Here is a 26,943-nt window from a genome sequence, read left to right on the forward strand (position 1 = left end):
CAGATGTTTCCATGAATCCTGTACATGTTCCCTGGATGTTTCCATGAGGCCTGTACATGTTCCCTGGATGTTTCCATGAGGCCTGTACATATTTCCTGGATGTTTCCATGAGGCCTAGTGCTGCATCCCTGGATGTTGCCCAGGACTGCCCTGCTCCCTCCTGCACCCACTGGGGGAAATCAGGAATAGTTTCCCATTGTTGCAGCATCTGCTGTGGGTGTGGGTGTCTGTCAGGACACGAAGAGGGGCCCGGTTTTGCAGCCTCATCTTTCTCTCATGAAGCTGAGTCACCATGGAACATCTTGCTCTCTCAAGCTGGCCCAATGGAACAAACACCCCACAGACAGACCCCTCATCCCTCCTTTCCCAGCAGGAACATCACACATCTCTGGGCAAAATTCAACCCTAGTGCTGCTCATCTCCCTGTGAGTAGCCAGGAGGCTCTGGGACACCCACAGGGCAGGTTTGTCACCCAGAGTGGGACCCAGATCTCACCAGCTCCCAAGGGAATCTGGAGCCAGATCCAACAAACCCAACCTGGAAGAGTTGGGAGCCCTTTACACATCAGAGGCCCACTCTGATGACTAAGTAGGCGCAGGGTCTAAACACTTAAGCAGAGCCCCTGCTCCCTCCAGCCCTTGGACTATTTGCACAGCAGAACAATCGCTGTCAAAAGTGCTGGGAGGTACAAGGAAGAGGAGTCAGCCTTGGTTCTGTCCTCCCCCACGCCAGAAGAAACCCCTTCAGTCTGTCCATCTGGCTGCGTGCTGTTACTGTACACTTCAGTGGCGTTTGCCACCTCTTCGGGAAGGCCCATCTGGAGCAGGAGTTTGGAGATAAGGCTGTTGAACTTGCTCTCTGTGGTGGACCAAGGCTCCTCGCTGGGGGTGGGCCGCTCAGACGTGACGTTCAGCTCCTCCGGGTCCAGGCAGAAACCTTCGGGAGACCTCTCGAAGAGCACGTCCGTCAGATCAGTGCCAGCCACCGAGGAGGGGGAGGCACACGGGATGTCTCTGACCAGCCTGTAGTTCTCCATCCACTCCTTGAGCCACTCGAGGCGGCAGTCGCACTCCCAGGGGTTGCGGAAGAGGTACAGCCGGCCCAGGAAGTACACGGGCTCGAACACGGAGAAGGGCAGCGTCGTCAGGTTGTTGCTGTTCAAGTGCAGAGCCACCAGGCTGGTGAGGTTCTCAAAAGCCCCTTCCTCGATGTAGCTGATCCTGTTGCGGTCCAGGTAGAGGAACTCCAGCTCCCCCAAGTCCCGGAACCAGGTGTTGGAAATGTTCCTGAGAAAATTCCCCCCCAGGTTGAGCATCTTCAGGCGCCTCAGGCCATCAAAAGAGTTTTCTGGAAGCTCACTGATCAAGTTGTCATTCAGGTACAGGTACTCCATCCTCTGACAGCCCTGAAAAGCTCGCTCATGGATGACATTTATCTTGTTGTCCTGCAGATTCAGGTATTTCAGCTTGGTCAGGCCCTGCAGGGAGTTATAGGCCACCGCTTCGATCCTGTTTCTCTCCAGGTACACATGGGTCAAGTTCTCCATGCCCCTGATGGCGCCCGGGATCCTTCGGAAGTTGTTCTGGAAGCAGAACAGCTCCTGCAGAGCAGGCAGCTCGATGAAGATCCTGTCTGGGATGTTGAAGAGGTTGCAGTCGGCCAGGTCCAGCCTGACGAGGCGGCGGAGCGCGGTGAAGGTGCGCGTGTGCAGGTAGCGGATGTACTCGTTGTGGGCCATCCTCAGCTCCGTCAGGCTGGGCAGCCCCTTGAAGGCGCCCGGCGTGATGAAGGAGATGTTGTTGTGGTTGAGTGACAGGGACTTGAGGGAAGGCAGCGTCCCGAAGGCCCTCTCGGACAGGAACTTGATGCTGTTTTTATCCAGGTTGATGGAGGAGGCCTCGCAGGGGAACTCGCTGGGGATCTGGCCCAGCCCGGCGCGGTCGCAGCGCACGGAGCAGCTCCTCTCCGGGGTGCACAGGCAGCTGGGAGGGCAGGAGCGCACGCAGGCCCACGCCCCGTGCGCCTGTGGGACCCAAAGGATCACTGCCATCCCCACAGAGAAAAGAATGCATCGTTAGCAGATCAACTAGAGCAGTAAAAAGAAATTACACCATCTTTTCCTCCCCTCTAGCCAAGCTAATTGCCACTAGTAACACCAGTGCTGACTGAGGAGCTCCTGTGGAAAATTCCTAAAAATCTTCTGGGCTTTCTAAACCTGCTGAGAATATATCACCTGGAATATAATCTCTGATTAATTCCTCTCCCCAAGAGGGGGCTCACCTAGAATTCAGTATTTCTCAGGTGTCTCTGTTGGGCTCTCTCTGCTGCCTGACGGGGACAGGGTTTGGCCAGGGGGCAGGCAGAAATGCATTGAAGGCCAGCAGCTGTGGGGGGATTACAGCATTCCTGGGTGTGGAAAAGGGGATGGCAGTGTGTGTGCTGAGTCTGGCAGTGGGCAGGGGAGATCAATTAATTGCTCAAAGTGTGTCAAATTCTTTTTCTTTCTTTCTTTCTTTCTTTCTTTCTTTCTTTCTTTCTTTCTTTCTTTCTTTCTTTCTTTCTTTCTTTCTTTTCCTTCTTCCTTTTCTTTTCCTTCTTCCTTCTTCTTTCTTTTCCTCTTCCTCTTCCTTCCTTCCTTCCTTCCTTCCTTCCTTCCTTCCTTCCTTCCTTCCTTCCTTCCTTCCTTCCTTCCTTCCTTCCTTCCTTCCTTCCTTCCTTCCTTCCTTCCTTCCTTCCTTCCTTCCTTCCTTCCTTCCTTCCTTCCTTCCTACCTAATGTTTCTCCACCAGAGCCATGAGCTGGAGCAGCACTGGAAGGGGAACTCTCAGCTCTCAAGGAGATGCAATGCAGTGTTTGAAAACACATTCCCACTGTGTGCTGCTATGACAGCATGAGTGAAAACAAGCTAAGAGATATTGTTCAACTGCTGGCTTCATGATTTAATCATAGATGAGAAACTCTGCATCTCCAGCACAGTTTTTGCTGCTTTGCCAATTCTCAAGAGTCACCAGAGTGCCTTATGTTTGATGGGAGCAGCCGCTTTGTCCTTTATCAGCCTGACATGCAAAGCTGTGGTTTCCTCCCAAATTAGTCCCACACAGGTGGGTGAACAACAAAGAAGAGAAGGAGGCTCTTGGGAGAAATGAGAGAAGAGCAAAAAGGAGCAAAAGGACTGGGAGACATCAGCCTCCACAGACAGGAGTTTTGTGGGGAAAAAACATCCAGTCAAAAAAAAATCTGAAAAGTGATTTTTTTGAAATTCAAAATGCTTTTCCCATCTGAAAGAGAGGAAATTTAGGTTCGGTGTATGGAATAAATTCTTCACTGTGAGGGTGGTGAGGCCCTGGCACAGGGTACCCAGAGAAGCTGTGGATGCCCCATCCCTGGCAGTGCCCAAGGCCAGGCTGGATGAAGCTCTGAGAAACCCGGGCTAGTGAAGGTGTCCCTGCTCATGGCAGGGGGCCTGGAATGAGATGATCTTTTAGGTCCCTTCCTTTCTCTGATTCCATGAATATAAACTCATTAGAGAGGAAGAACTGAAGGCAGTTTCCCTAATTGCTCTCCCAGACACACCCAATCTTCTCCACAAAATGAGCAGCCACACCAGCAATCTCCATGTAGCCACAAGCACAAAATGGTGCTATTGCTGCTGACTGCTTTTCTGCTGCAGTTTATTAGCTCCCATACAAACACAACCCTTTTCTTCTTTTTTTTTTCAGCAAAACATGAGATACCAACAGCTTTACCAACAGCCACCTCTATTCCTGTGCTGCTGGGGTTTCCTCCATGCTCCTGCTGAGTGTCCAGAGGAGGAAGCTCCCAGCAGCTGGGCTGCCTCTCCCTGTGGTGTGCAGCACAAGGATTGCCCACTACAGCTGGATTCCCATGGGCATTTTTAATAAGACAGATTTGTGAGGTGATATGCCCAGAAGCATCAGCTTCAGCAAGCATCAAGTTTTATTTCTGCAGTCCTTAAGGCTTTAATGTACAGGACAAAAGACAGCCTGGGCTACAATTGCTCTGCCTTTCCTCCATCCTTTCTAAAGACAACATGCATGGGGCTGTGTTTAGGAGTTTGCACTGCCTGTGTAAAGGAAACTTGCAGAACCAGTTGTTGGGCAAGTCCCTGCTGAAGGGCATCAACCCAGGAGCTGCCCTGGAGCCTGGGTCTGTTCAAACCATTCTGGTTACTGCATGTAGGAAAGGTATTTAAACACACAGAGAGCATCACAAAAGGATGAGCTGTGGTCTCTTCATCGAAATTCAGGTCTCATCATGCCTGGGCACACTATTGTGACTGGAGAATTAGCAAAACAGCATCACTTCAAGGATAAATGATAGTGAAGGACTCTGGGAGGTGGAAAGGATTTTAGACAGGTTGTCATTTTGTTTGTCTGCTCTTCCCCTTTTTCCCATGCCCTTATCTAACAGCCACAGCCAAAAGAAAGTCCCCTTCAATCCTCCTGACAATAGCGGGAGTTTAAGGACAAGAAGAGGAACAATAAGCTGGTCTCAGATTGCTCTTTCTTGGTGCAGCCTGCCCAGGGCTGCCTCTGTGCTCCCCTCTGCACCAGTCCACCCTCTGCCTGCCAACAGGGGCATATGTTGTTTTTGTTAGGCTGTTACATAAACTGAGGGCCAGACAGATTAAGGATTTGCCTGTTCCCAAATGTCTGACTGCAGGTGGTTGTCTGGAGAATGAGGGATGCAAGGGTTGCTGCTGGTAGGGAGCCTTGTGTGGGTTCAGGGTGACATCCAGAGGGGCATTTCTGCATGGCCTGTCCCATAGGTGAGGCTGTCCTGAGCAAGCCCCATGTTCAGCTCCAGCTGCCCCAAGCTCAGTCACACCCCTGGCCTTCAGAGCAGACCTCCACCCACCGCTGTGCCCACGGTGGGCAGTGTAGGAATGAGCCTGCTGATAACCAGATCCCCTCCTTCCCCCACTGCTTCCCCTCTAATCACTCAGTAAAGGAAATATCTGTCCCCAAGCCATATCCAGCCTGGTTTTCTTATACACAAGTGCCACATCTGGGTCTTCTGCTAGTGGCATTTCATAGCAGGCTTCTAAGATCTCTGTTTACAAGTGCACCTTTGCAATGTGTGGGACATGGACAGCAAGAGTGTGAGGACCATCCAATGAGAAAATATCCCCCCAGCAACAGGAGCTCAGAGAAACCCATCAGCAATGCAGCATTAGTGGGCAACTTCCCCTCTTTCTCCTAGAAAGGAAGTTGGAAAAAATCCTCTACATGAACTGTACCAAAACCTTGGGAGAGCTTTTGCTCAGGGCAAAAGAGATCAGCTCTTCCCCTTTAGTGAGATCTCCTCTGATCAACACAGCCTGAAACATTCCCATCTTTCCCACCTCACTCCTTCCCCTTCCCTAAAAAAGGGCAGCAGCTGGAAGCTTTCAGCCCCTCAGTGACACACTTGAGCCCTCAAATGAGATGTGTGAAATAGAGCAGCAAGGTCAAAAACATTTGTGACATTAAAGAATAAAAAAATCTCCTCCCATGGATGATATCTTTCGCTCTTTTAAATACTACAGTAACTCCGTATTTGGAAGAAAGAGTGAGAGACCAAAGGAAAAGAAACAAAAAAGAAAGGTTGCAGATTCTTAAGAAGGGTAAAGAGAAAATGATTGCAATAATTGAATATTTAACAACCACCTTTCCAAATGATCTGTCTAATCCACTACTGGATAATGCAGAATAAAAGCATACTCACCATTTAGGATGATGGCAAACATTACCTTGATTATTCTCTAGTGGCATTTCAGGTCTGACAAGCAAACTTAAGGGATCTAAAAGCACACAGGAAGAATAGAGATGGGTTTCATCCTCTGTCGTTTCCCTGCATCATTTTTCCACAACAAGATCTATGTTTAGAAAGGAAGATGAAGGAAAACGCTCTTCTCTCACACACTTTCAAACTGAAGAAGTCCCCAGCACCTTCCTGGTGAGTATCTGTCTTCCACCACTGACCTTCTCAGGGAATCCTGCAGCTTTGTGCCACTGCTTTTCAGGAGCTCATCTGCGTCCTTCCCACAAGCCATGCCAAAGGCAGATTCCTCTCATCTGAGGTGGGAAAGGATCACCAACAGTAAGGGGCTGGCTCTATCCCCAGGAAGTAGGTGCTGGTACAGAGGAGTGTAACCAGCTTAGCATCAAATGGTGGAAACCAAAATTCCCAACAGAAATCCCACCAGGATGTGTTCTTACCTGGCCAGGCAGTGGCTGTGTCCTCCCTCCTGCTCATGAGGCTGCCCTTAGCCACACGAGTCAGTCCCTGAAAAGTTGGCATTTTTTTCTCACAAGCTATCATTTAATGGCAGGAAAATCCTCTGTATCAGAGGAGGATTAGCAGAGATGGAAGAATGTGTCCGTCCTCTAAAGCTCCCAGAGCGAAACAGGGATTGCAGACGAACCAAACGGATGCTTCCTCCCCTCTGCCAACCTGCTCTCCCCCCACCATTAAAAAAAAATAAAATACAGTCCAGAATTGGACTGCTGCCACTCAAACAGTATTGCTGAAAGTCATTACTCTGCTCCCCATTATGTAATGGCAGAAGAGGTGGGAGAGTGCTGCCCAAATGGAATTGAATCTGGGGGCAATGACAGGCTTATGGCTTGCCTGCACTGAGCTCTCCAAACAGACACAGCCTGAGACTCTCAACCCCCATGCACATTTTCCCAGCCCCAGCAGGGCTCACACACTACTAACAGGGTGTCAGTGGGCTTTACCTCACTAGCAATTGCTCCTGATGGACAAGGAGACACCAACAGCATCAGGAAAAGGGTCAGCAAACACAGGGAGCTTGCACTGTGTATATGGCCTCGACAATAACAAATTCTGGCCTGTCTCTGAGTGTGTTTTCCTTGTGATGCAGCAGCTGGTGCATGGAAATCATAAGGACAGCTTCTGTATGTGGTGATGTTTTAGCATTCAGGATGTGAATTGGAGTTTAAAGCCTTTTCTGACAGAATGATGATGGTTTCTTTGGAGAGTGGGGGCTGAATCAGTGAGTTATCTCAGCCTCCCATGCCTTAGGTAATTGCATTCACAGTGTCAGAGGGAAAAATAGCTCCACTCTTTATTTCCAAGTGAATTATTCTGCGTTATTTTTTTTTTCCCCAGGAAATGGAATACCTGATGAATTTATGCTTGATACAGCAAGAAATATTCAGCCTGCTGCTGCACAGCTCTTCCTGCAAATTAAAGCACCCAGCTACATCAGGTTTGTTTTGGTTTGGCTTTCCCTCAGTCTTAAGGCATCTGGCTGGCACCTCAGGAAATTTGTCTGTCCCAACAGTCTGTAAGCAGGCTGTGCTGGGGTGAGGCTGGAGGGCAGGGGGTGACCCACAGAGCACAGATTTTAGCTGAATTTTAGATTTTAAGCCTTTCCCCACCACCTGCTGTAATAAACCCTCCAGCTTTGCACTTCAGTGCTTTGCAGGGCGCTGTTCTGCAGAGGAGGAAAGAGATTTGCAAAGCCACAGACGGGCACATTGCAGCCTCCAGCACAGAGCTGAGGCTGCTGGAGACCTTGTGGTGACAGAACCAGCACCAGCTGGGTCCTCACCAGTGCTGGGGCAGCTGATGTTTGCTCTGGAAGCTCTGGTTCCCATGGGAATACCAGGAAGCCACAACCTCCCTGACCACAGAAAGGAGATCACTGACCTTTCAGCCATGAAGAAACTGAGAGGGGAGGAGAAGGAGGTGCTATTCCCACTTCTTTCTTCCTCAGTATCTGCAAGAGCCTTATCAGGGGTACCAGGAATGCCTCTCCCCAGGTGCGCACACGCTGTTGGCAAGGGGGAAGGCAGAGGGCGGGGAGGGTGTGTGGGATTTGGGGACAAACTGGTGTCTGAGCAGCTGGCAGCTCCCCAGGGATTAGACCTGCAGCTGGGTTTGCAGAGCAGCACTAAACCTGCTCACAGGGAGCGAGGAGGGGCTGCTCTGCAGCACAAAATCTCACATTTCTGTGAGCTTCTGGGGCTCCCCTGTGCCTCGCTGCTCTTTTTCCATGGGCACAATATAAGGGCTGGAGGGATGGGACATGAAGGACCACTGAGCCCTGGGAAGTGTTTCTGTGATCAGCAGAACCATCTCCCTCAGAGGAGCAGCTTGCAGGACCAACACAATTCCCAATGAAGGGCACTGGGACCCTCTGCTGTGCACAGCAGGTGGGTGGGGGCTGGTGGGCTGGGGATGGGTGGTTTTGATGAACTGGGAGCACCTCAGCAGCCCCTTTTGGGGGCGGGGGTGTGAAAAACGCCAATCACTTGTTTTCAAAATTTTAAAAATTTAATAGTAATAAAATGGTTATAAAAATAGTAATACAATTAGAGTAATAATAATTTGGACAAATTGAATTAGGACAATATGAGACAATAGAGACAAAGAATTACGGACAGTCCAGGTACCTTTTTCTGGGCAGCATGAGCCTGAAAAAGGACACACAATAACAGAGGATTAACCCTTTACAGCAATAACCTGTTGCATATTCATACACCTCATACATGATGCATAAATTCCATTCAAATACAGGATTCTGTCTGGTCATCATCAACTTCCTCTGAATCCTGACAGTGCCTTTGAGGTGGGAAGAAGTTCCTTTCTTCTGATAAGAGGCAATAAATTCTTTTTCTCTGAAAGATTTCGGTGTCCTGTGGCTGCTGTCTCGCTGCAAGTCCTTTCTTTAAAAAAGTATCCTACATAGCATAGTTTCTATTTTAACATTTTGTTATAACCTAAAACTATATTTAACACACTACTTAAGAGAATTAGCACAGCATTACTTTCTAACACAACACATATAATATTCATTTTAATATTTGCGAAAAGCCAATCCTAAAACACGCATTTTTCACAGGGGGCAGGGGCAGTAGGTGTCTGCTGAGGAATCAGCAGCCACAGTGCTGAGGAGGTGATGCTGCCAAAGCAGCGCAGGAAGGCAGGCAGGGAACACCTCTGAGAGAGCTGCTGCAGCAGGCAGCCTCAGCAGAGACCTGCCCAGACAGCATCTGCTCCTGCAGGAGCTTCTGCCACCAGCACCCACCCCACACACACCCAGTGCAGTGACTGCAGCCAGCTGGGATTGGGAGGCAAATGAGGTCCCCATTTCTAGGAAAGTCAGGGAGCATTGCCCTGTGAGTGGCTTCAGCAGAGCACTGCAGGTGCACCAAGCAGGGCACGACTTCATGAACTTCTGGTGACTCCTGACTCATTTCCTGATAACCCTTGGCCCCGAAAGGGCACGACAATGTGAGAAAGAGGCCTGAAAAGGAGAAGTTTCTTGTCATCTTAGGTAGGAAAACTGAAATACCAGTGTACCTAAAGGAGACCAGCATGTGCTGTCTAAAGAAACAAACTCGGGCTCTAGACCACATCTCAGCATTATCTAGAGCATCACTCATGGCTGCCTAATGCCGAGGGTTGAGCACACTAGAGATGCTCATGTTTGGAAGCTGCTGTGGCTGCCTGGCTGGCAGTAGTCAGAAGTTACAGACTGTGCTACTGCAGCTCTGTGCTGGTAAATTTTTTTGCCACCAAGAGTTTCTTCTCATGATCTATCCTGCTCTTTTTAATCTCTGGAAACTCTGAGAAGCCAGTGGTCAACAGAGCAGGGGAGCAGGACCAGAAAACTGCAGAGATATGCCGCCACTGAAAAAAAAAATCAATAGATGTTTATATCTGATCTTCCACCAAAAGAATTTGGAGAATTTAGTCCTGATTGAAGGAACCTGCTCTGCTCCAGAGGTGTGTGCTGTGGGGTTATAAACCTTGGCACAGCTTCACCAGCTGGCAGTGAGGACAAGTCTGCCTTGCAGGGCAATCCTGAGTAGACTCAGTGCAAAGATTGCTTCTAAAAGCCCATTTCTTCATGGCCAGGGGCATTCCATGTGATGGTGACTTAAGGATCTGTAGGTAGCTCCTATCTCTAATATACATTGATATGATTTTAAATTATCACTGGGGACTGCTTCTTGCATATTAAAATATTCCAAGTTATTTTCCAAGTTTGTCCAAGAACAGCTTGGTGGGACTTGTTTTACCTAAGAGGAGGTGACAGGTCTCATTTCACTCACTTTGGCCACTTACCTGTGGGCACCACCACGGCCCTCAGCAGCGCTCACTTTCTCTGACAGGATGCACAAGGTGCAGCTTTGCTGACACCAGTGCTGGATGAGCTGGAACCCAAGCACTGCACATCCCAACACATCCAGCCAAGTGCTGGGCAGTGAAGGAGCAGAGCTGCTGCCTGACTCTGGTGGCTGAACATCTTCACTCCCCTGGTTTTTATCCCTACCAGCTGCTTGCATTCATGGCACCAGGGCTGGGGGTGAGGTCCTCGTGCCACAGAGCGCCCGAGCCCCTCCGCCTTCTGCAGGCTTTGGTTTCCTGAGCTCCTGTAAGAGCAGGCACAGCTCAGTGCACACTTCCCCTCATCTCCCAGCCACAGCTGTGTCACATCTGAGCCTTTCCTGTGCTCGTAATCACCAGGGTGACCTTTGAAGGAGCTGCCTCAGCATTTCTTGGCAGAGCTCCTGCTGTCAGCACTGCCTGCGGGACCCGGTTGCACACAGGATGGTCACAGAGCCCTGGCTGGGGTGAGTTGGGGCAGGGAGGATGTGTCCTGTGGTGGGATCACAGAGCTGTGAGCAGACAGGAGGGACCAGCGTGGCTGTGCTGGGGTTTGCAGCTGCAGCCCAGCCTGCACTGCCCCCAGAAATAGCACTCGGTACACGCGGGATGTGGCTGCTCACAGGAGATGCAGAAACAGCTGAGGAGCCAACCAGGACTTCGAGAGCAAGGAGTTGAAGAGTTTGCTCAGAAGAGAGGGCAGACTTCCATCTGCAGGCTGGGGTTTCATTTTTGTGTAGACTGAGGCCACCAAACTGCCCAGGCATTGAGCTCCAGAGCTCCCTCACAGCAGGCTCAGCCCCCTCAGGGAGCTGTGCCATGTCCTTGCCAGCCTGCCTTCTCCTGCTCCCACCCCTGCAGAACACCAACACCACTTCAAGACATCCCTTGGACAGAAGAGCTGCTGTGGTTCCCCCCACGAGTTCCCTGTGGCTCCTCAGCAAGGAGGGCCTCAAGCTCTCAGCACCATCTCACCTGAGCCGTGTCCCCACCACACACACACAGACACATCATCTCTGCCATCACAGAGTGGCCTGAGTGGGGACAGGTTCCTGATGGACACCTGACTGTGGACTGAGAGCACCTCTCAATGCCCAAACCCAGCCCAAGGGCACAGCAGCTGGCAGCTGCCTGCAGGAGCAATCCTGCTGGAGAATTCTTCACCACCTGGTCTGTGGATGACACAAGGCAGCCAGCAGCAGCACTTGGCAAGAAGTAGCCACCAAAAAGCCACTTACTCACGTGGAAAGTGATGAATTAAAGCCAATAAAGGAGCAGGAAGAAGAGAGGGTCAAGCTGGGCACCAGGTCTCAGCCCCAGCCCAGGTGGTGCCTGGTGGCCAAGCCATGCTGCAGGAGCAGCTGCAGCAGGAGCATTTCTGAAAGGGAACAGCACACTCTAGGGTAGGCAGCCTGAAGCAGATGCAGTGCACAGCAAAACACAGCCAGTGCACTCATCTGCCAGCAGCTCTGTAAGACACCACACAGACCCCACACAGAGAGGACAAGGAGCCCTGGGCATGGCCTCCACCAAGGTGAAATCCTCCCAGTGCTTGCTAAGAGCAGGACAGAGATCCTCTCCAAGTCTGTCCAGGCCACTGGATTTTACATCAGCTCATGCAATCTTTCCCAGTCCATCCTGCAGATGTGGTTTCATGATTGTCCCATGCCAATCAAACAGAAACATTTCCAGCAAGAGAGGAGCAGTGAGGCCTGCTCTGCAGTGAGGGGCTGGGTGTTTGCCAGGGAAGCAGGTACATGTGTATGGATGCAGTGCTGAAAAATAACATTATTTGGGCTGCTGGGTAATTCCCTCAATACCCAGAGCAGTCCGGGGAAGGAGAGAGGAGATGGGTTCACATCTGTATTAATCAAAACTGAAGAGGGACTTGGATCCATGTTTCCCACATCCACTCTGTGACTCTTGGCCTTGACTAAAACTGGCCAGCTGTGCTCAGGGTTCTCTGTTCAGGGAAAAAACACTGCTATTGAAGCCTGAACAGGGCTGCATCCTCTTGCTCTGCAGGGTGAGGGGAGCTGTGCCCTCCCTCCTGCCTTCGAGCAGCCCTCCTGTGCAGCAGGGCATCGCTGGAATCCAGGGAGCATCCAAGGAGCAGCTGCTGCTCCCATGTCCCACAGCAGATGGGGATTTCCAAGACTGGCACAGCCCCTGGACCATCAGCCTGCCCTCCCTGCTGAAGGTGCCACCTGAGGGTGCCACTGATGTGGGCATGCACAGCCAGGGAGCCCTGGGGGAGTGTGGGCTCCTGGTGCATTTTCCAGCAGCTGGGGAGATGCTCTGCTCTGCTCCAGCCCATCTGTGGGGACATTTCTATCCTGTGGAATTGTGGCAGGATGATTTCCCCCCCACACCCCCTCATGCTTTGGCCTGGAATGTGGTCAAGAACTCAGTGGACAATGTCCTATTTGCAAATCTATCAGGGTGGATTGAGAGGGGTCCTGTGTGTTGTTTTGGTGTTGAATTATGCTGAAACTCAATCTGGCACACCAAGCCCAAATCAACATGCTGACAGTAAGGCAAAGCTTTGGCAGATAAGCTGCTAAACTGACCTGCAGGCAAATGACTGACAGTCAGCCCCTTTAAACTCTAAAAATCCAGTCCACTTTCTATACAGTAGGTTCTTCTGACTTTTTGGACTGCATTTGGACGCAGTCCCTTGAATGGGGATGGCCCTCAAGGCTGCTCCTCAATGTTAAGAAAGACCTGTCCGCTCTGAGTGTTGGTATGGTGAATTACATCAATGTTTCTTTTTGCTACCTTTAATACAACTGCTTTAATGTAGTGCACTGTGTTATACTATATAACTATATATAGTATACTATATAAACTATACTATATAACTATATATAGTATACTATATAAACTATAGTAGTTTCAGCTTTTATTCTGTGTAGTTAGTAATTCTGATTAAGATCTTTTGTCTAATCATTTGTCATAATAAATAATTTGTTTTATAATATAAACATATCTGATTTGCCATCTTTAAATCCTGCAGGTCAAAGTTACTTGAACTGTTGGCAGTCCGAGGCTAAGATTGGATCCAGCCACCTTCAGGCTCCTCTCTGAGAAGTTTAAAAAGCAAGGGGGTCCTCTCTGCACCTCATGACTCAATGGCAGGGTTTCTGCAGTAAATTTTGTCTGGAGCTCCCACTGCCAGCCAGGACAGTGAGAGGGAGCTGCTCATGTCCTGCTGAAGTCCTCATGCCATCCTTCCCACAGGCTGCTCTCCAAGGCAGGGGCTCCTGCAGCTCCTTGTGATCTCATGGGGAGCCTGCACAGTGCACACAGGAAGGCAAGGACATGGCAGTGAGTTCTGCTTAATTCCCCCTTAGTGCTCATGGGTCCATTCATCCTGATAAACTCCTCCACAGCCACACACAGGCAATGCACAATGAATTGAACACAGCTCTGCAAACACCTTTTGAAACAGCCTTTCTGCAGTAAAGGCACAACAGGCCATACATTATCCAAGCCAGCAGCCCTCCCAGGACTCACCAGACACTTTATTTACCTCCTGGTAATTCATCTCTCCCACCTCCAGGACAGGATCTGTGCCACCTTCTCACCCCTGTATGGAGTCAATATTTGGGTGAGGTTCATCACTTTACCTGTCTATGCTTAACTCAGGCATTTATGTCAGGATCCTGCTCTGCAGCCAGGTCAAATACTTGGGAGAATGAACCACAAGCCCTGGGACTCTTGGAGGAGGGGACCTGGGGGCTACAGCTGGGCTGCAATGTGATTTTACTCCACCTGTCATGGCACTTTCCCCTGCCTGCCTGACACTTCTGAATGCAAAGTAACAAGGAGCATTGCAACATGCCAAGCAAACACAATTACCTGGTACAGATCTAAAATAGAATTCTGCTGTCTGTCAAAGATGCTGGCAGGCAGGAAAGGAGGAAAGCATCAGATCAGGAATAAACTTCAATACCACAATAACCAGCACATTAAACAGAAGGTTAGAGCAGTGTACACTCACAGATGATGTGGAAGACTTGTTTAATGAACTTATCATGCCTTACTGAATATGCAGTGGCTGTGCATTCTCTGAATATATCAAGCCCAGATGTGAAACACCCATTGCTCCAGGACACACCAGAGGGGGGTGGAGCAGTCACTGGGGTCAGGAGCTGCCCTGGGCTCAGGAGCTGTGGCCATTGGGAGCCGTCTGCCACCTCCACAAAGCCCAAGTGCAAGGGGTTTAGGTCCTGCAGCTCAGCAATGCAGCTGCTCAAACATCCTGCACCTGACATACGCAGAGTTTTTGCACGGGTCTGAGATGATCAAAGCTAGCAGAGCTTGGGGTGGGAGGGGAACAGCCACTGCAGGAGATAAGCTCACATTTACACCCACATATTCTGCTTCCCACTCGTTCCTTGCCTGTGCTTTTATGGGCTGCTGACACCTCCTCCTCCATACCAACCCTGGGTGTTGCCAAAAAAAGCCCCCACAGCCATGACACGGCAAAGACAGCAGATCCCCCACACTGGGGTGTATCTAGGGATCACAGAAGTACAGCACTTCTGCTCATGCTAAAGACTCTGCTTCCTGCCAGCTGCAGAAGTCCTGGTTACCTCGTGGTGGTGTTTGCAGGGGTCCCAGGATGAGGGAGGAGACAAGAATGTTGACTCCATGTTTCAGAAGGCTTGATTTATTATTTTATGATATATATTATATTAAAACTATACTAAAAGAATAGAAGAAAGGATTTCATCAGAAGGCTAGCTAAGAATAGAAAAAGAATGATAACAAAGGCTTGTGACTGACTGAGACAGTCCAGACAGCTGGCCTGTGATTGGCCATTAATTAGAAACAACCACACGAGACCAATCCTAGATCTACTTGTTGCATTCCACAGCAGCAGATAATCATTGTTTACATTTTGTTTCTGAGGCCTCTCAGCTTCTCAGGAGAAAAAAATCCTAAGGAAAGGATTTTTCATAAAACATGTCTGTGACATTACCTGAGGGACAGGGAGTTCAGCACCTTTTTCTGAGACATCAAATTGATGGTGGCAGAGGATGCAGCTCCTCTGCAGCAGGGCAAGCACACTCCTGGAGAGGATCAGTGCTGAGTCCCAAACCCAGCAACTGGCAAGGGGAAGGTAAAGCTCCATTCCTGCAAGCTTGACAGCAGCAGCACCACAGCCTGCTCACCCCTTAACCATTTCTGAGCTGCATCCAGGGATGCAGGCTGTGCTGGGTTCATGCAGGCAGGTGGGGGAAACCCTCTGTGCTCCTGCCAGAGAAGCTGTGCCACAACAGCTGGGCTTTAGCCACGTGTGTGTAGCAACAAGCTGTTGTGCCCAGTGTGAGTTATAACAGAGATAGAGAGTGTCTGCCCTCCTTGTGTGGTGGGAAACAAATAAATGAGGGGGCAAATGACACAGGTGGGAAATGAGATGGAGGGCCAGACATTCAGCATTAAAAATAAATCACACCAGGGCTCTGCAAGATACAACAGCCCTCAAAAAAACCTGTGTTCCACCCAGAATTTCTCACCATGATTATCATTTCCCTTTGATTTCAGCAGCACTTTCACACTTCCCAGAGCCTCACTGGGCTGTACAGGGGAGACACATTTGGTACCCGAGGGTGTGGGAGGGAGAAGGAGCTGCTGGGCCACAGAGGGCAGCACCTCTGGGGCATCCAAAACATCCTCTCTCTCTCTCCTTGGCACTCTGAGCATTCACAGCAGCCACTCAGGTGCACTTGGTGGCAGCCTCTACAGTCTCTCTCTCACCGGTGTCACAGAAATGCTTCCCTTGGATAGGGAAACCCTGCTGCTTGGGCTGCAATTGGTGCAGTTCAAAATTTGCAAAATGAAGAGCAGACTGTGGAAGCAATGAATGAAAGCACCAAGCTGGGATGCTCTCAGACCATTATTTGGGGAAGATGCCCAGTGGGTCCCATCGAGTCTGGGGGACCCCACCAGTGCCTCCAGCTGGCTGTGAGGTGCTGCAGCCTGAGCTCAGGGTGGGGAGAAGGAGAGCACACACAACTCAGTGGGCAGCAGCATCCCCTGGGGAGCAGGATGAGCAGCCAGGGCACTGACACAGTACACAGAGGTTGGCTTGTGCTAGCAAAGCCCAGATCTGGACACACCTTGCCTCAGACCCACACCTGCAGCTCTGGGGCTGTGCCAGGCAGCAGCACCTGTGTTTGGGTGGCCCTACTCACTAAAGAGGATTTAGTGTATGCCAGGGAATGCCAGCAGCACGGATGCTGAAACACCCTCGAGCTTCTGGGCCTGAATGTTTGGCCAGAAGTGTTTTGTGAGACCCAGGCAGCACCTGAAGGAGATCTAAACATTTTATTCATCCAAGCCTGGAACGTGCCTATCACTTTTCCATGACAAAGTCTGTGGGGTGTTTGCCTTTAGTCCATCATGCCTGTGCATGACCAGGCAGCCCAGCCCAAGCAGGCTCTGTCAGGGGTCACTGGGACCCTGCTCACAGCCCTGAGCTCCTGCAGGGAGCCCAGCCCTGTGCTCTGAGCTCTGCCCCACACCAGCCCGAACTGAGCCTTTCCCTGCCCTGGGAGGGTGCAAGGCAAACCGTGCAGCACAGCAAACCCTCACCATCAGCCCCAGGCTGACAACCAGCAGCTTTCTCAGTGCTTGCCTGGGGAGCAGCGCCCCAAGCTCCAGGAGAGCCAAGCCCGCCCCACCACCTCCCCCGGGGAAGTGTCCCACCAAGAGGAGGCGTGGGCCAGCAGGGATCAAAAGGGGACTGTCCCCCCCTCCTGTTGAAACCATGACACTGTGCAGTGAAAGGAATAAATAACGCCAGCAGCCTCTGGCAGGAACACACGGCACAGAGGAGATGGGATTTGCAAACACTTCCGGGAGAGACGGCGGGGGGAGCAGCGCCTTCTGTTTCCTCGGCAGCTTCTGCGTTTTGCACGGAACAAATCCGTAGATAAAACACAGGAGCAGCCTCAGGGGCTGAGACAGAGCCCAAGAAATTCCCCCATCCACCATCACAGCCCTCCATGCAGCCCTTGCACTGCCACCCCCTGCAGGCCACTGCCCTGGCAGATAAAAAATCAGCGCTCAGAGGCTTCGGGCGCCAGCAGAGCAGGAGCTGCAAAGGTCACAGGGGTGCACTGTAATTATTTTTGGGGTGGTGTGAAAAATGCGATGTCACCCTGTTTTTTTAAGATTTTCTAGGCCTTCTGATATTGACATTCTTGTGGTGAACTTTCTCAGACACTTTCTGTAAATAACTGATTGTTTTGTCTTCTTTTATGGAGGACGAGAAAGTTGATGGACTGTTGGTTTGTCCAGTGTCATTGGAGAGGTATCACTGTCACCCTCCAATCCACTGTCACTTTTGGAAAACTATAAATGTTGGAGTCAGGAAAATAAACGCTCTCTTTCTTCCTTCACCTTGAGAAGGCAGTGTGCTTGTGTTCTTTTGTGTCGTATAGTGACAATGCGTATTTTATGGTTGGCTTTTCGCAAATATTAAATGAATATTATATGTGTTGTGTTAGAAAGTAATGCTCTATTAATTCTCTTAAGTAGTGTGTTAAATATAGTTTTAGGTTATAATGAAATGTTAAAATAGAAACTATGCTATGTAGGATATTTTTTTTAAAGAAAGGACTTGCAGCGAGACAGCAGCCACAGGACACCGAAATCTTTCAGAGAAAAAGAATTTATTGCCTCTTATCAGAAGAAATGAACTTCTTCCCACCCACCTCGAAGGTGCTGTCAGGATTCAGAGGAAGTTGATGATGACCAGACAGAATCCTGTGTTTGAATGGAATTTATGCATCATGTATGAGGTGTATGAATATGCAACAGGTTATTGCTGTAAAGGGTTAATCCTCTGTTAACGTGTGTCCTTTTTCAGGCTCATGCTTCCCAGAAAAAGGTACCTGGACGTCCATAGCTCTTTGTCTCTATTGTCTCATATTGTCCTAATTCAATTTGTCCAAATTATTATTACTCTAATTGTATTACTATTTTTATAACCATTTTATTACTGTTAAACTTTTAAAATTTTGAAAACAAGTGATTGGCGTTTTTCACAGGTGGGTTTTTTGTCTTTTGTCTCTCCCAGGCCCATGCAAAGTGTCCCCAGCAGAAGTGGGCAGGGAACCCTCTCTGCAGGTGCCTGGGCATTGTCAGACCCTGCCTTAGCCTGAGCTCCACACACAAAAGGGGAAATGTCAACATTGGCAGGAGCACAAATCAAAAGGCTCAGGTGTCTCCTTTTGATCAAATCTGACATAAAGCAAGAAAGCTTAACTAAGGCCTAGAAGAGCACTAATTATCAAACGGAAAATTAACAGGTAATTTGTCTCTAATGTGAGCCGATAATTTCTAGGGGAGGAATTAATTAAATGGGGGAATTAAATCACCGAGAATTTGCCGAGTGACCACTTCTGATGGGATTCAGGTAATGAGCTGTCTGATAATCATGTCAGGCTTCATTTTCTTCTCCTCTGGACACAAGGGGAGAGACAGAGAGCAGGAAATTACTGCAGTGCTCCCTCTCCCAGGCTGCAGAGATGCTTGCACCTTGCTGAGCCTCACCCTTTCGTCCTGACAAAACCTGAGCAACCAGAAAGCAAAAGCCAAAAGCAGACCACTAGCAAAACACTGTTAAAGCAAATTTTAAAAAAAATTAGTAGGTGAGAGAGAAGGAAGTTTGCTTTATAGGAATGGCCCTCAGGACCATGATTCACCCTCGGGCCCAAACTTGGTGCCAAAGCAGCAGCACAGGGAACTGGAGTCCAAGTCCAGTGCCAGCACCCTCCAGCAAGGAGGAGGGGTCAAAGAGGGGTCCCACCCTCGGGAATGAGAAAACCAACTCATTTTGCTTTGGATTTCAGCCCTGCCCAAGCTGTTCCTCTGTCCTGAGCAATGGATGGGGCGTGAGGCTCCTCCACAGCTGCCAGGATGCCCCAGGCTGGGTCAGGCACACAACCTCACTGCTAATTAGCCAGAGCAGTGTCAGACTTTTAATGACAGCTCCGTGCCAGCTGCAGGAAGAGAAATGATCTCCAGCCTTGCAGAAAGACAGAGCCTCATGGGCAGACACCACCTGATCTCTCACAAAGCCTGCCAGCACAAAAATAACTTCTCAGAAACACTCGAACACATCTGAACGAGCAGGATGAGCCAGTATCAGATCAGCACTTTGCATCACAGGGCTGCAGCACTTGTGATCCAGCCTCCAGAGCCCTAAATTTGGATTTGCTGCATTCTTCAGAGCAGTGTCTGAGCTCACCTACTTTCAGTTCTGCCAACTCATTGCAGCATTATGTGCCAAATTCTCTAACCAGCCTCCTGGATGGAAAAACACAAGCATTTACACTTCAGGGCAGTGGCTGATTTGCGGCACCCATAATGGGTGAGGCTCTGCAAGTGAAATACCTTGAGATCCGGGTGGAACTGAGCAGGGAAGTTACATTATCCACGTCAGACACAGGCTGTGTTTTTCCACATGTGAACTGAGGTCAAAGGAGGCAAACTGAAAGCAAATGGAATTCACTGCTGCTGGTTTGTGAAATGATTCTCCAAGTATTAGGCTTTTCCCCAATACTGCACATACTTGCTGCAGTAACACAAACTGATAGCTCTGAGACATCTTGCAGTTTATGACTAAATGACAACAATAATAATAATAACAATAATAAAGCTAAACATGAGACCTGTCAGTGCCTGCTAGCCAGTTCACATTACAGAACAAAATATTCTCTCCTGGAACATGCTGGGTCTTATGCAGATTCAACTTCTCTGGGTGACGCAAATGCTGTAAAAACAACTCTGAGTCATAGAATAAAATCACATAATTCCCCAAAGCCAAATAAGGACAGAATTCAGCCCACACAGCTCTGACTTCCCATTTTCCTGGTAGTAACAATTTTGTTTCTCTTCTGTTGTAAATGATACCGTTTCCTTGCCCTCACAGAAAATCCTGCATTTCTTTCACTAAAGCCCCAGCTGGTGTAAATACTGATATTGTAAAAAATAAAGTAACATCCCAGTATGTGCCAGGCCTAGTGTCAAAAGCCTGTTATGTGCTCTCTGGGACTGGCTTTGCTAATTGGTATGAAGTCTTTATGAGGAACCTGGAAGGCATTTTCCCAGACTGCCTGTAGTTTTATTTTGATATATTCTTCACCAAGAGTTCATTTACAGCCCATTAGAGCCAGGCTTGGGTATTTTATGAATGTAATACAGCAGCACACAAAGAGCACTTAATGCCTTAAGTCTTTAGAAGGGTTTTTAATTTTGTAACACAACTGAATTTTTTCACCACCGGATTTCTCATGCTCCAAAGTGGGTAAGGCCTTGTGCAAACAGCTTTGCAGCATGGAAACAAAGCTTTCAGTCTTGATCTGTGCGTGGTATAAAACACCATCACTCTGCTCTTGTCATTTTGCATCAGCAGCTGCTGAGTTTTCCACTTTGAAACCTTAGGGCGTTTTATTAATAGGGTAGGAGGAGTTCTATGCAATGAACAGGATGTGATGTAATAGCAGTACATGCAAGCATATTGCTTTATTTATTTTCCTTCTCCCTGGATTAACTGCACCTGAGCTGAGCTGTGCTGGAAATACAGGGCGCAATGTTCACCTGGCAATGCACCTCGAGCTTGGTCTGACTGCCCACAGCAATGAGAACCTCTTGTGCCCTTTCTAGCTGCTGACTGCTCCCTTCAGGGTCCCATTTGGAGGGCAGTGACACAGCCCTGGCTCTGCATTTTGCAAAGCAAAAGCCTTTTTGAGCAGGTGGGAATGCAGCAGTGTGTGCACAGAGCTGCTGCCCCATGATTGACACTGGCGATACGCTGATCCCTGATGAGACATGCACACACTCCTGGGCACTCAAAGCCATTAACACAGCAAAGCCAGGACATGCTCAAAGTGTGGGGCTCCTAAATCAGAGAGAACAAACTGTGCTGTGACCTACCAGAGCCCCCATGCTGCAGCTCCAGCCAGCCAAGCCATGCTTGCACAGCTGCAGCCCTTGTCAGCTTTCTGCTCAGTGATCCCTCCCTCTCTTCTCTGCTCCTGTCTTCCAAGTTACCACTAGTAACTGAATATATTTACTGAATATAACCAAGAACCTCATGCACATTTGACATTCTTGTGTTGAACAGTAACATTTATGTAATTGAGGCATGTTTTTCCACTGCTGTGTTTCAAACACAGTGGATTCAGTCTAGTTTTAATGCTGTTTTTTTCCTGAAAGGTCTACCAGGTCTTTAACAGAAGCTTTATCACCAGCATGTCACTTGAGGAAAAGCAAAAGTAGTGATTTATTCAGCCCCTATAAAACTCCTGTGTCATTAAATCCGATGTAGCTCAAATGTTTGAGAAGCGTTGAGAGGAAAATATGTCTCTATTAGGGCTCCAAGACTCTTGTCTTCCTGATTAAGTAAAAATAATTTAATACTTCTGAGACCTCCCACGCCATATTCTTTTGAGAGGAAAGGCAGGAAAACAGTTCCCTATTTGGGGAGAAATAGAAATACTTCAGAGTTCCTTTATCTCTCATAAGCTAGCTAAGAAGAAATGATTGGGGTTTTTTTGTACTTTCTTGCCAGCTTTAATCCACTGATAAGTCCGGAAAACTCAGTGCTCTCACCTGAGGCTGACATGAAAGGACAAGTGAAAGCTGCAGATAATCATCCCTAAATCAGAGAAGTGGCATCATTGGTACCCAGGCATCCAGGCACAGTGTGTGTGGTGCTGTGTGTGAGGCAAAGGGGGCACAGCAGCAGCTCCACTTGGGCAAATGACACATGTAATTCTGCACTGGCTGTTGTAACCTCACTAAGCAGCTTACAGAAATTTCCTCCAAATACTGTTATTCATCTGCCTAACTTGTGCTGTCACAAACACACTACACAGGGGTTTGTTGTAAGGGATGGCCTTTCTTTTCCATCAAAGGGAAAGTCGTAGATTGAGATTTAATCAAACAGCCTGCACAGCAAATTGGCAGCAAGCCTTTTGGCTCAAACATTTGATTCTATACCTGTGAATAGACACCATGATCCAGTGTGAGGTTTACAGTCCAGGAAGGTCACTGGAGGACTCTGCCCCTATTAAGATAGACACAGACATGTCCTATTTTAGCCTTGCACGTAGAAGACTGCAATGCAAACACTGCAAGGCATTTCCAGGCTGCTGATGGATTTTACTCCCTTTTATCTCCCAGGAGAAGCTGCACCTCCATCTCTCAGCTGTGACAGGTGAGGGGTGATGAGGGGCTCATGAATGGCCTGGGCTGGAGCTGTGAGCCCTGACACCAGCCCTGGCTGTGGCTCTGCAGAGGCTCTCCTGGCTCCTGTGGTCACTCATCACGCCATGGGCCTGTGCAGGTTCACAGCTGTCTCAATGAATGTTTTAAACAACTGGGGTTTTGCCCAGTCAGAACACACTCACAAACCAAGAGATCATCTCAGGACAAAGCCTGCCCAGAAAAAGCCTGTTTCTAACTTGGCACAGCAGCTTGGAGCAAGAGGGTTCAGATCCCAGGACTGCCACAGCTGGAGTCTGTTTATGGGGGAGGTTTAAAACACAGCCTTAGCTAATCCCTGAATTTCCTACAGCAAAGTGTAAAGCACTGCTTGTTTATTCCCCAGATAGGAATTTCTGCTCAGGTCTGTAACATCTGGTTACAGTTTGTCAGCCACACTCTCACAGCTCACAGGTGAGAAGAAGACCTAAGAGACCACTATGAAATGACCTCTCTAAGCTCTCATTAGCATCACTCTGAATGACACAGTTAAACCTCCCTGCTCTCATGACTAATTCTATGGATTTGCAAGGCAATTCAGATAAGATGCTACTTCCCTAGATGCTGTACAAACACGGAGCAAAAGGCTGCAGGACATCACAGATGTCCTGGGACTGTGTTCCTGCTTTCCTATGAGTTTCCCCAGGTTTCCTGTTACCCCACAAGTCCTGGCATGCACACTGCCACCCTCCAGAGGGATGATCCCAAAGAGGTTTGCTCAGAGAGGTGCATTTCCTGCTCCTGGAAGTGTTCAAGGCCAGGCTGGATGGGGCTCTGAGCAACGTGGGCTAGTGTGAAGTTCCCAGGCCATGGCAGCGAGGTTGGAACCGAGTGATCTTTAGGGTCCCAGCCAACCCTAACCCTTCTATGATCTCATTTGGGCAAAGGAGGTAAATAATGGAAAGGAGACATATTCCACAGCTGACAAAGTGGGATGAGATATAAAAAGATGGTCCAAGAAGGAGTTTTTTGGAGTTCTGTGGTGTTAAAACCAAAGCACCTGGCAACAAGGTAAGTGAGAGACAATGAAACAGATGGAAGAAGTGTGGAGCCTGGGACCTGGGCAGTTCTCTGCCTTACACCCCTGTGTGCTCTGGGGCCTCAGATTTCCCCTGAAATTGCTTCTGTCCATCAGAACATGAGCAGCTGTAACACATGTGACACATGACTGCACACCAAAACAGGAAAGCTGCAAGGGAAGAGTGAAAAGCTGCATTTGGACATGCAAAATCCTTGTCCAGTTCAAACTGAATTATCCTCAGTTAAAAAGGAAGCACTCTTGCACTGTTTAAGAGCTCAGCTCCAAAACTAACAGAACATCCAGTTTCCAATCCACAAGTTGTCAGTTTTGAACAGACTGAGCAGTCTGAGCAGACAGGTCTGTCCCTGCTCCCCTGGGTAACCATCTGCTGTGTGTGACTGTAGAGTGTGAGGGGCTGCAGCCCTTGAAGAGCAGCATCTTTAATCAAAAGCTGAGCTCTCAGCTAGATGAAGAGGCACTGGGCTGAATTAAAGATTAATGTTAGAAATTGAAGCATAAATTAAGCTATTGGCTATACGGTGTTGAATTTGAAATTGAATTAATTTCTCATCACACGAAAGGGTCTTGAGCACTATCCCTGGGATTTTTAGTGTCTCCCACTAAAGGACAGTAGTTTTATGTTATTTAAGTCAGCTAGGAGAAGCCTGGCTCCTCTCTAGCCTGGTTCACTGGCCCTTCACAATGCAAATATGCATCCTGCACCAGCTGGGCCCTGGAAACTTGAGGTGACAGGGGAAGGAATGTTCTGACACTGCTGCACTCCATTGCTGCCCATCAGCAATCACCCAGCCGAGCCTGACACCCTTCTCTACTGTACTGAAATCACCGTTTCCTCACTCCCTAGCTGCTTCTTTTCCAGTTTGATCTGCAAGAACATGAACATGTTTCGTTCCTGCCTGCTCCTTTATTAACACTGTCATGTTATCCTGCAGGTAATCTTCCCAGCATACCTGAAAATGTGCTCTGAAAGTCACTGGTGACACAATGTACAAGAACAACAGAAATCAAACCCACCAACACACTCATTTTAGCTGCTGCTTTGCTCACTCTGCCATGCCCAGCACTATTCCAGGCCAGAACTCTGAGGACCCCTCAGTGATTCCAGCAGAACCATAGTGGGAACTTTCTCTGGGAGAAAAGGAGAAGTACAACCCACTCCAGACTGAATCTGAGGGCAGCACCACAGGTTAAATCAGGCTGGGTGGGAGGTGTTACCCCAGAGCCACAAGGTTTTTTTCCTCACCTCCCAGCCCAAGGAAACACAAATTTGAACTTCAAGGGGGATAATGGGAATAAAGGGTAACACCAGCTACTTCCAAGTAAAGTGGCTAAATAACTCCCACTATGAGAAGGAAACAGATAATTTCTGTATGGAGAGGATCAATTTTGTGATTTTCAAAAGAAAAATGTGGTATGTACCTTGTGAACAGGGGAGCTGTGGAATGCTCTGCATGGAAAGCCAGGGAAGGACTCACTTCCACCACTTCAGTCTCAGTATTTTTCTCACTTCATTTCCTGCCAGCACGAACTGATCCAGGACATTTTCTCTACCCACAAAGCTGATCAAGCACATCCTCCTGCCAGCCTGCAAGCGTCAGCAGCAGCCAGCTTGCACCAGTGCCAGCACCCACAGCTGCCATCCTCCTCCCTCCCTGGAGTGTCTCTGCTGCTTCCAGCCAGCCCCCACGGTACACAGACCAGGACACAGACTGCGATCTGTCCCGTGACTAAAAGCAGGAACATCCAAAGCTTTGACCTCATTCCCACCCTCTGCTTTTGACGTTGGAGGGCAAAGCCTACGCTGCAATTTCCTCAGCAAGGCTGAGCTGCCTCCCCCTGGGTGTCAGACCCACTGCAGACCTCACTGAGAGCAGCCAGAGCCAACCCCGTGACTGAGCACCTGCTGCCTTCAAGGCTTGAGAATGTCCCCTCCTTCAGAGGAGCCCCTTGGCACAGCAGAGGATGTCCCCTCCTTCAGAGGAGCCCCTTGGCACAGCAGAGGATGTCCCCTCCTTCAGAAGGGCCCCTTGGCACAGCAGAGGAGGGATCACCCTCAGCTGCCCACCAGGAATCCCCATCAGCAGTGGTGAGAGCTGTTGAAATTTCTTCCCACTCAGCATCAGCAGGAAACTTTCCTTTCAAGGAAATGGCAAAAGCAAGGATGAATCCAGGACTCAGGGATTGCCCCAACCCAGAACCTGGCACTTGGCCTTGTTGAAGCTCATGAGGTTCCCAGGGTCCAGCTTGTCACTTTGTCACCTGCACAGCTCCCTGGGGAGGCACAGCAGAAACAGCACCCCAGGAGCCTCAGTAATTCCCCTCTGTGATCCGTGGCACACACTGCAATGGTCAGGAATTCCAGTTTCCAGCAAGGAGAAGATGTTCCTGCCCTCTAAGGCAAAGATCTGAAAGGGCTGAAACCCAAGTGGAGCAAGATTTCACAATCACATTTCACTGCCAGCCTTCATGACTTAACCCAGGGCTGTTTTAGCACATGGACTGGGGAAAAAAATCAGGGGAGGGTTCTTGGCTGGAGCTGCTGGGGTTAAAGTCTGACACTAGGAAAGAAACAGCAGGTAAAGGAAGGCAGAAGAGAAAGGAGGACACAAAGAGCACTAAGCTGGGGAGGTGCCACTCTGAAAAGTGGAATTTACTGAAAAGGAAGGGGACAGAAATCAAGAATTCTGAAACTTTTACTTACTATCCAAATACAATTTCCTCTCTTGATAACAAACCTCCTCCTGAAAACAAGAGTCATCCGGCATGGTTTCCAGAAAGTGCTTGGTTTGAATGAATGCTGCAGGCTGCCGAAACAGTGAAACATGGAATGGCATTTTTCCTCCTTCTGGTTACTTTGACATCCTCAGGACAGGAGATACCAGGAAGAAAAGGGCAGCCCTTTAATAGAACAGGGTGGGTCAAAAAGGTCTCCTGATCTCTGGAGCTGCTCCCACAGGGATGTGAAGGCTGATGCCAGACCCCCAAGGGTCACTTTAAGAAGTGTCTTCCTGCAGTTGTTGGGTATTGAGGGGCACTGTGACAATTTTATTCACTGGGCTTTGCATTTCTGCCACAAGCCAGGTGAGTATGCCTTGGCCTCCTGGACACAAAGATGCTGTGATCTCTCTTTTTTGGGGGAAAAGCCAGGCCCATTGGTAGCCAAAGCTCAGTGGCCACAGGTGACACTAGCAGGGTTGTTTATTGCATGAAAAGATGTGTGGGGAAGAGGGAAGGGGAAACCTTTTGTTGTATGAAAACCAACAAAAACTCTGAGTTTGACACTGGTGTCTTTGGCAGGCCACTGAAGACCTCTCCTGGCCGAGCCTCCCTAAGGAAAGTCTCCCTTTAAGCCTGACCTTGGTGCTCTTCTCACCCTATTTTACCTGACCTTGGTGCTCCTCTCACCCCATGCTGGGCTGTGGGGAGGTGTCAGCAGAGTTGTGCTGCTGAGATTTCTTCCCACTCAGCAT

General features: G+C 49.1%; 1 protein-coding gene across 1 annotated transcript; it reads right to left on the reverse strand.

The window, feature by feature from the left end:
- Nucleotides 1–643: 643 nt before the first annotated feature.
- Nucleotides 644–5,749, reverse strand: NYX (nyctalopin). Its single transcript, XM_030957865.1, has 2 exons — nucleotides 5,728–5,749; nucleotides 644–2,043 (listed from the first exon to the last, which is right to left on the reverse strand). Exons 1-2 carry the CDS (start codon nucleotides 5,747–5,749, stop codon nucleotides 644–646), a joined length of 1,422 nt encoding a protein of 473 aa, XP_030813725.1.
- Between the last annotated feature and the right edge of the window lie 21,194 nt (nucleotides 5,750–26,943).

This window comes from Camarhynchus parvulus, chromosome 1 (assembly GCF_901933205.1).
Source record: "Camarhynchus parvulus chromosome 1, STF_HiC, whole genome shotgun sequence".
Lineage (NCBI taxonomy): Eukaryota > Metazoa > Chordata > Aves > Passeriformes > Thraupidae > Camarhynchus > Camarhynchus parvulus.

Bases quoted from the DNA above. Each gene is read 5' to 3' on its own strand.
- NYX (XM_030957865.1), bottom strand. From the start codon at position 5,749: ATGTTTGCCATCATCCTAAATG. The intron at 2,044-5,727 runs GTGAGTATGCTT...TGGGGATGGCAG, and splicing joins GTTTGCCATCATCCTAAATG to TGATCCTTTGGGTCCCACAG.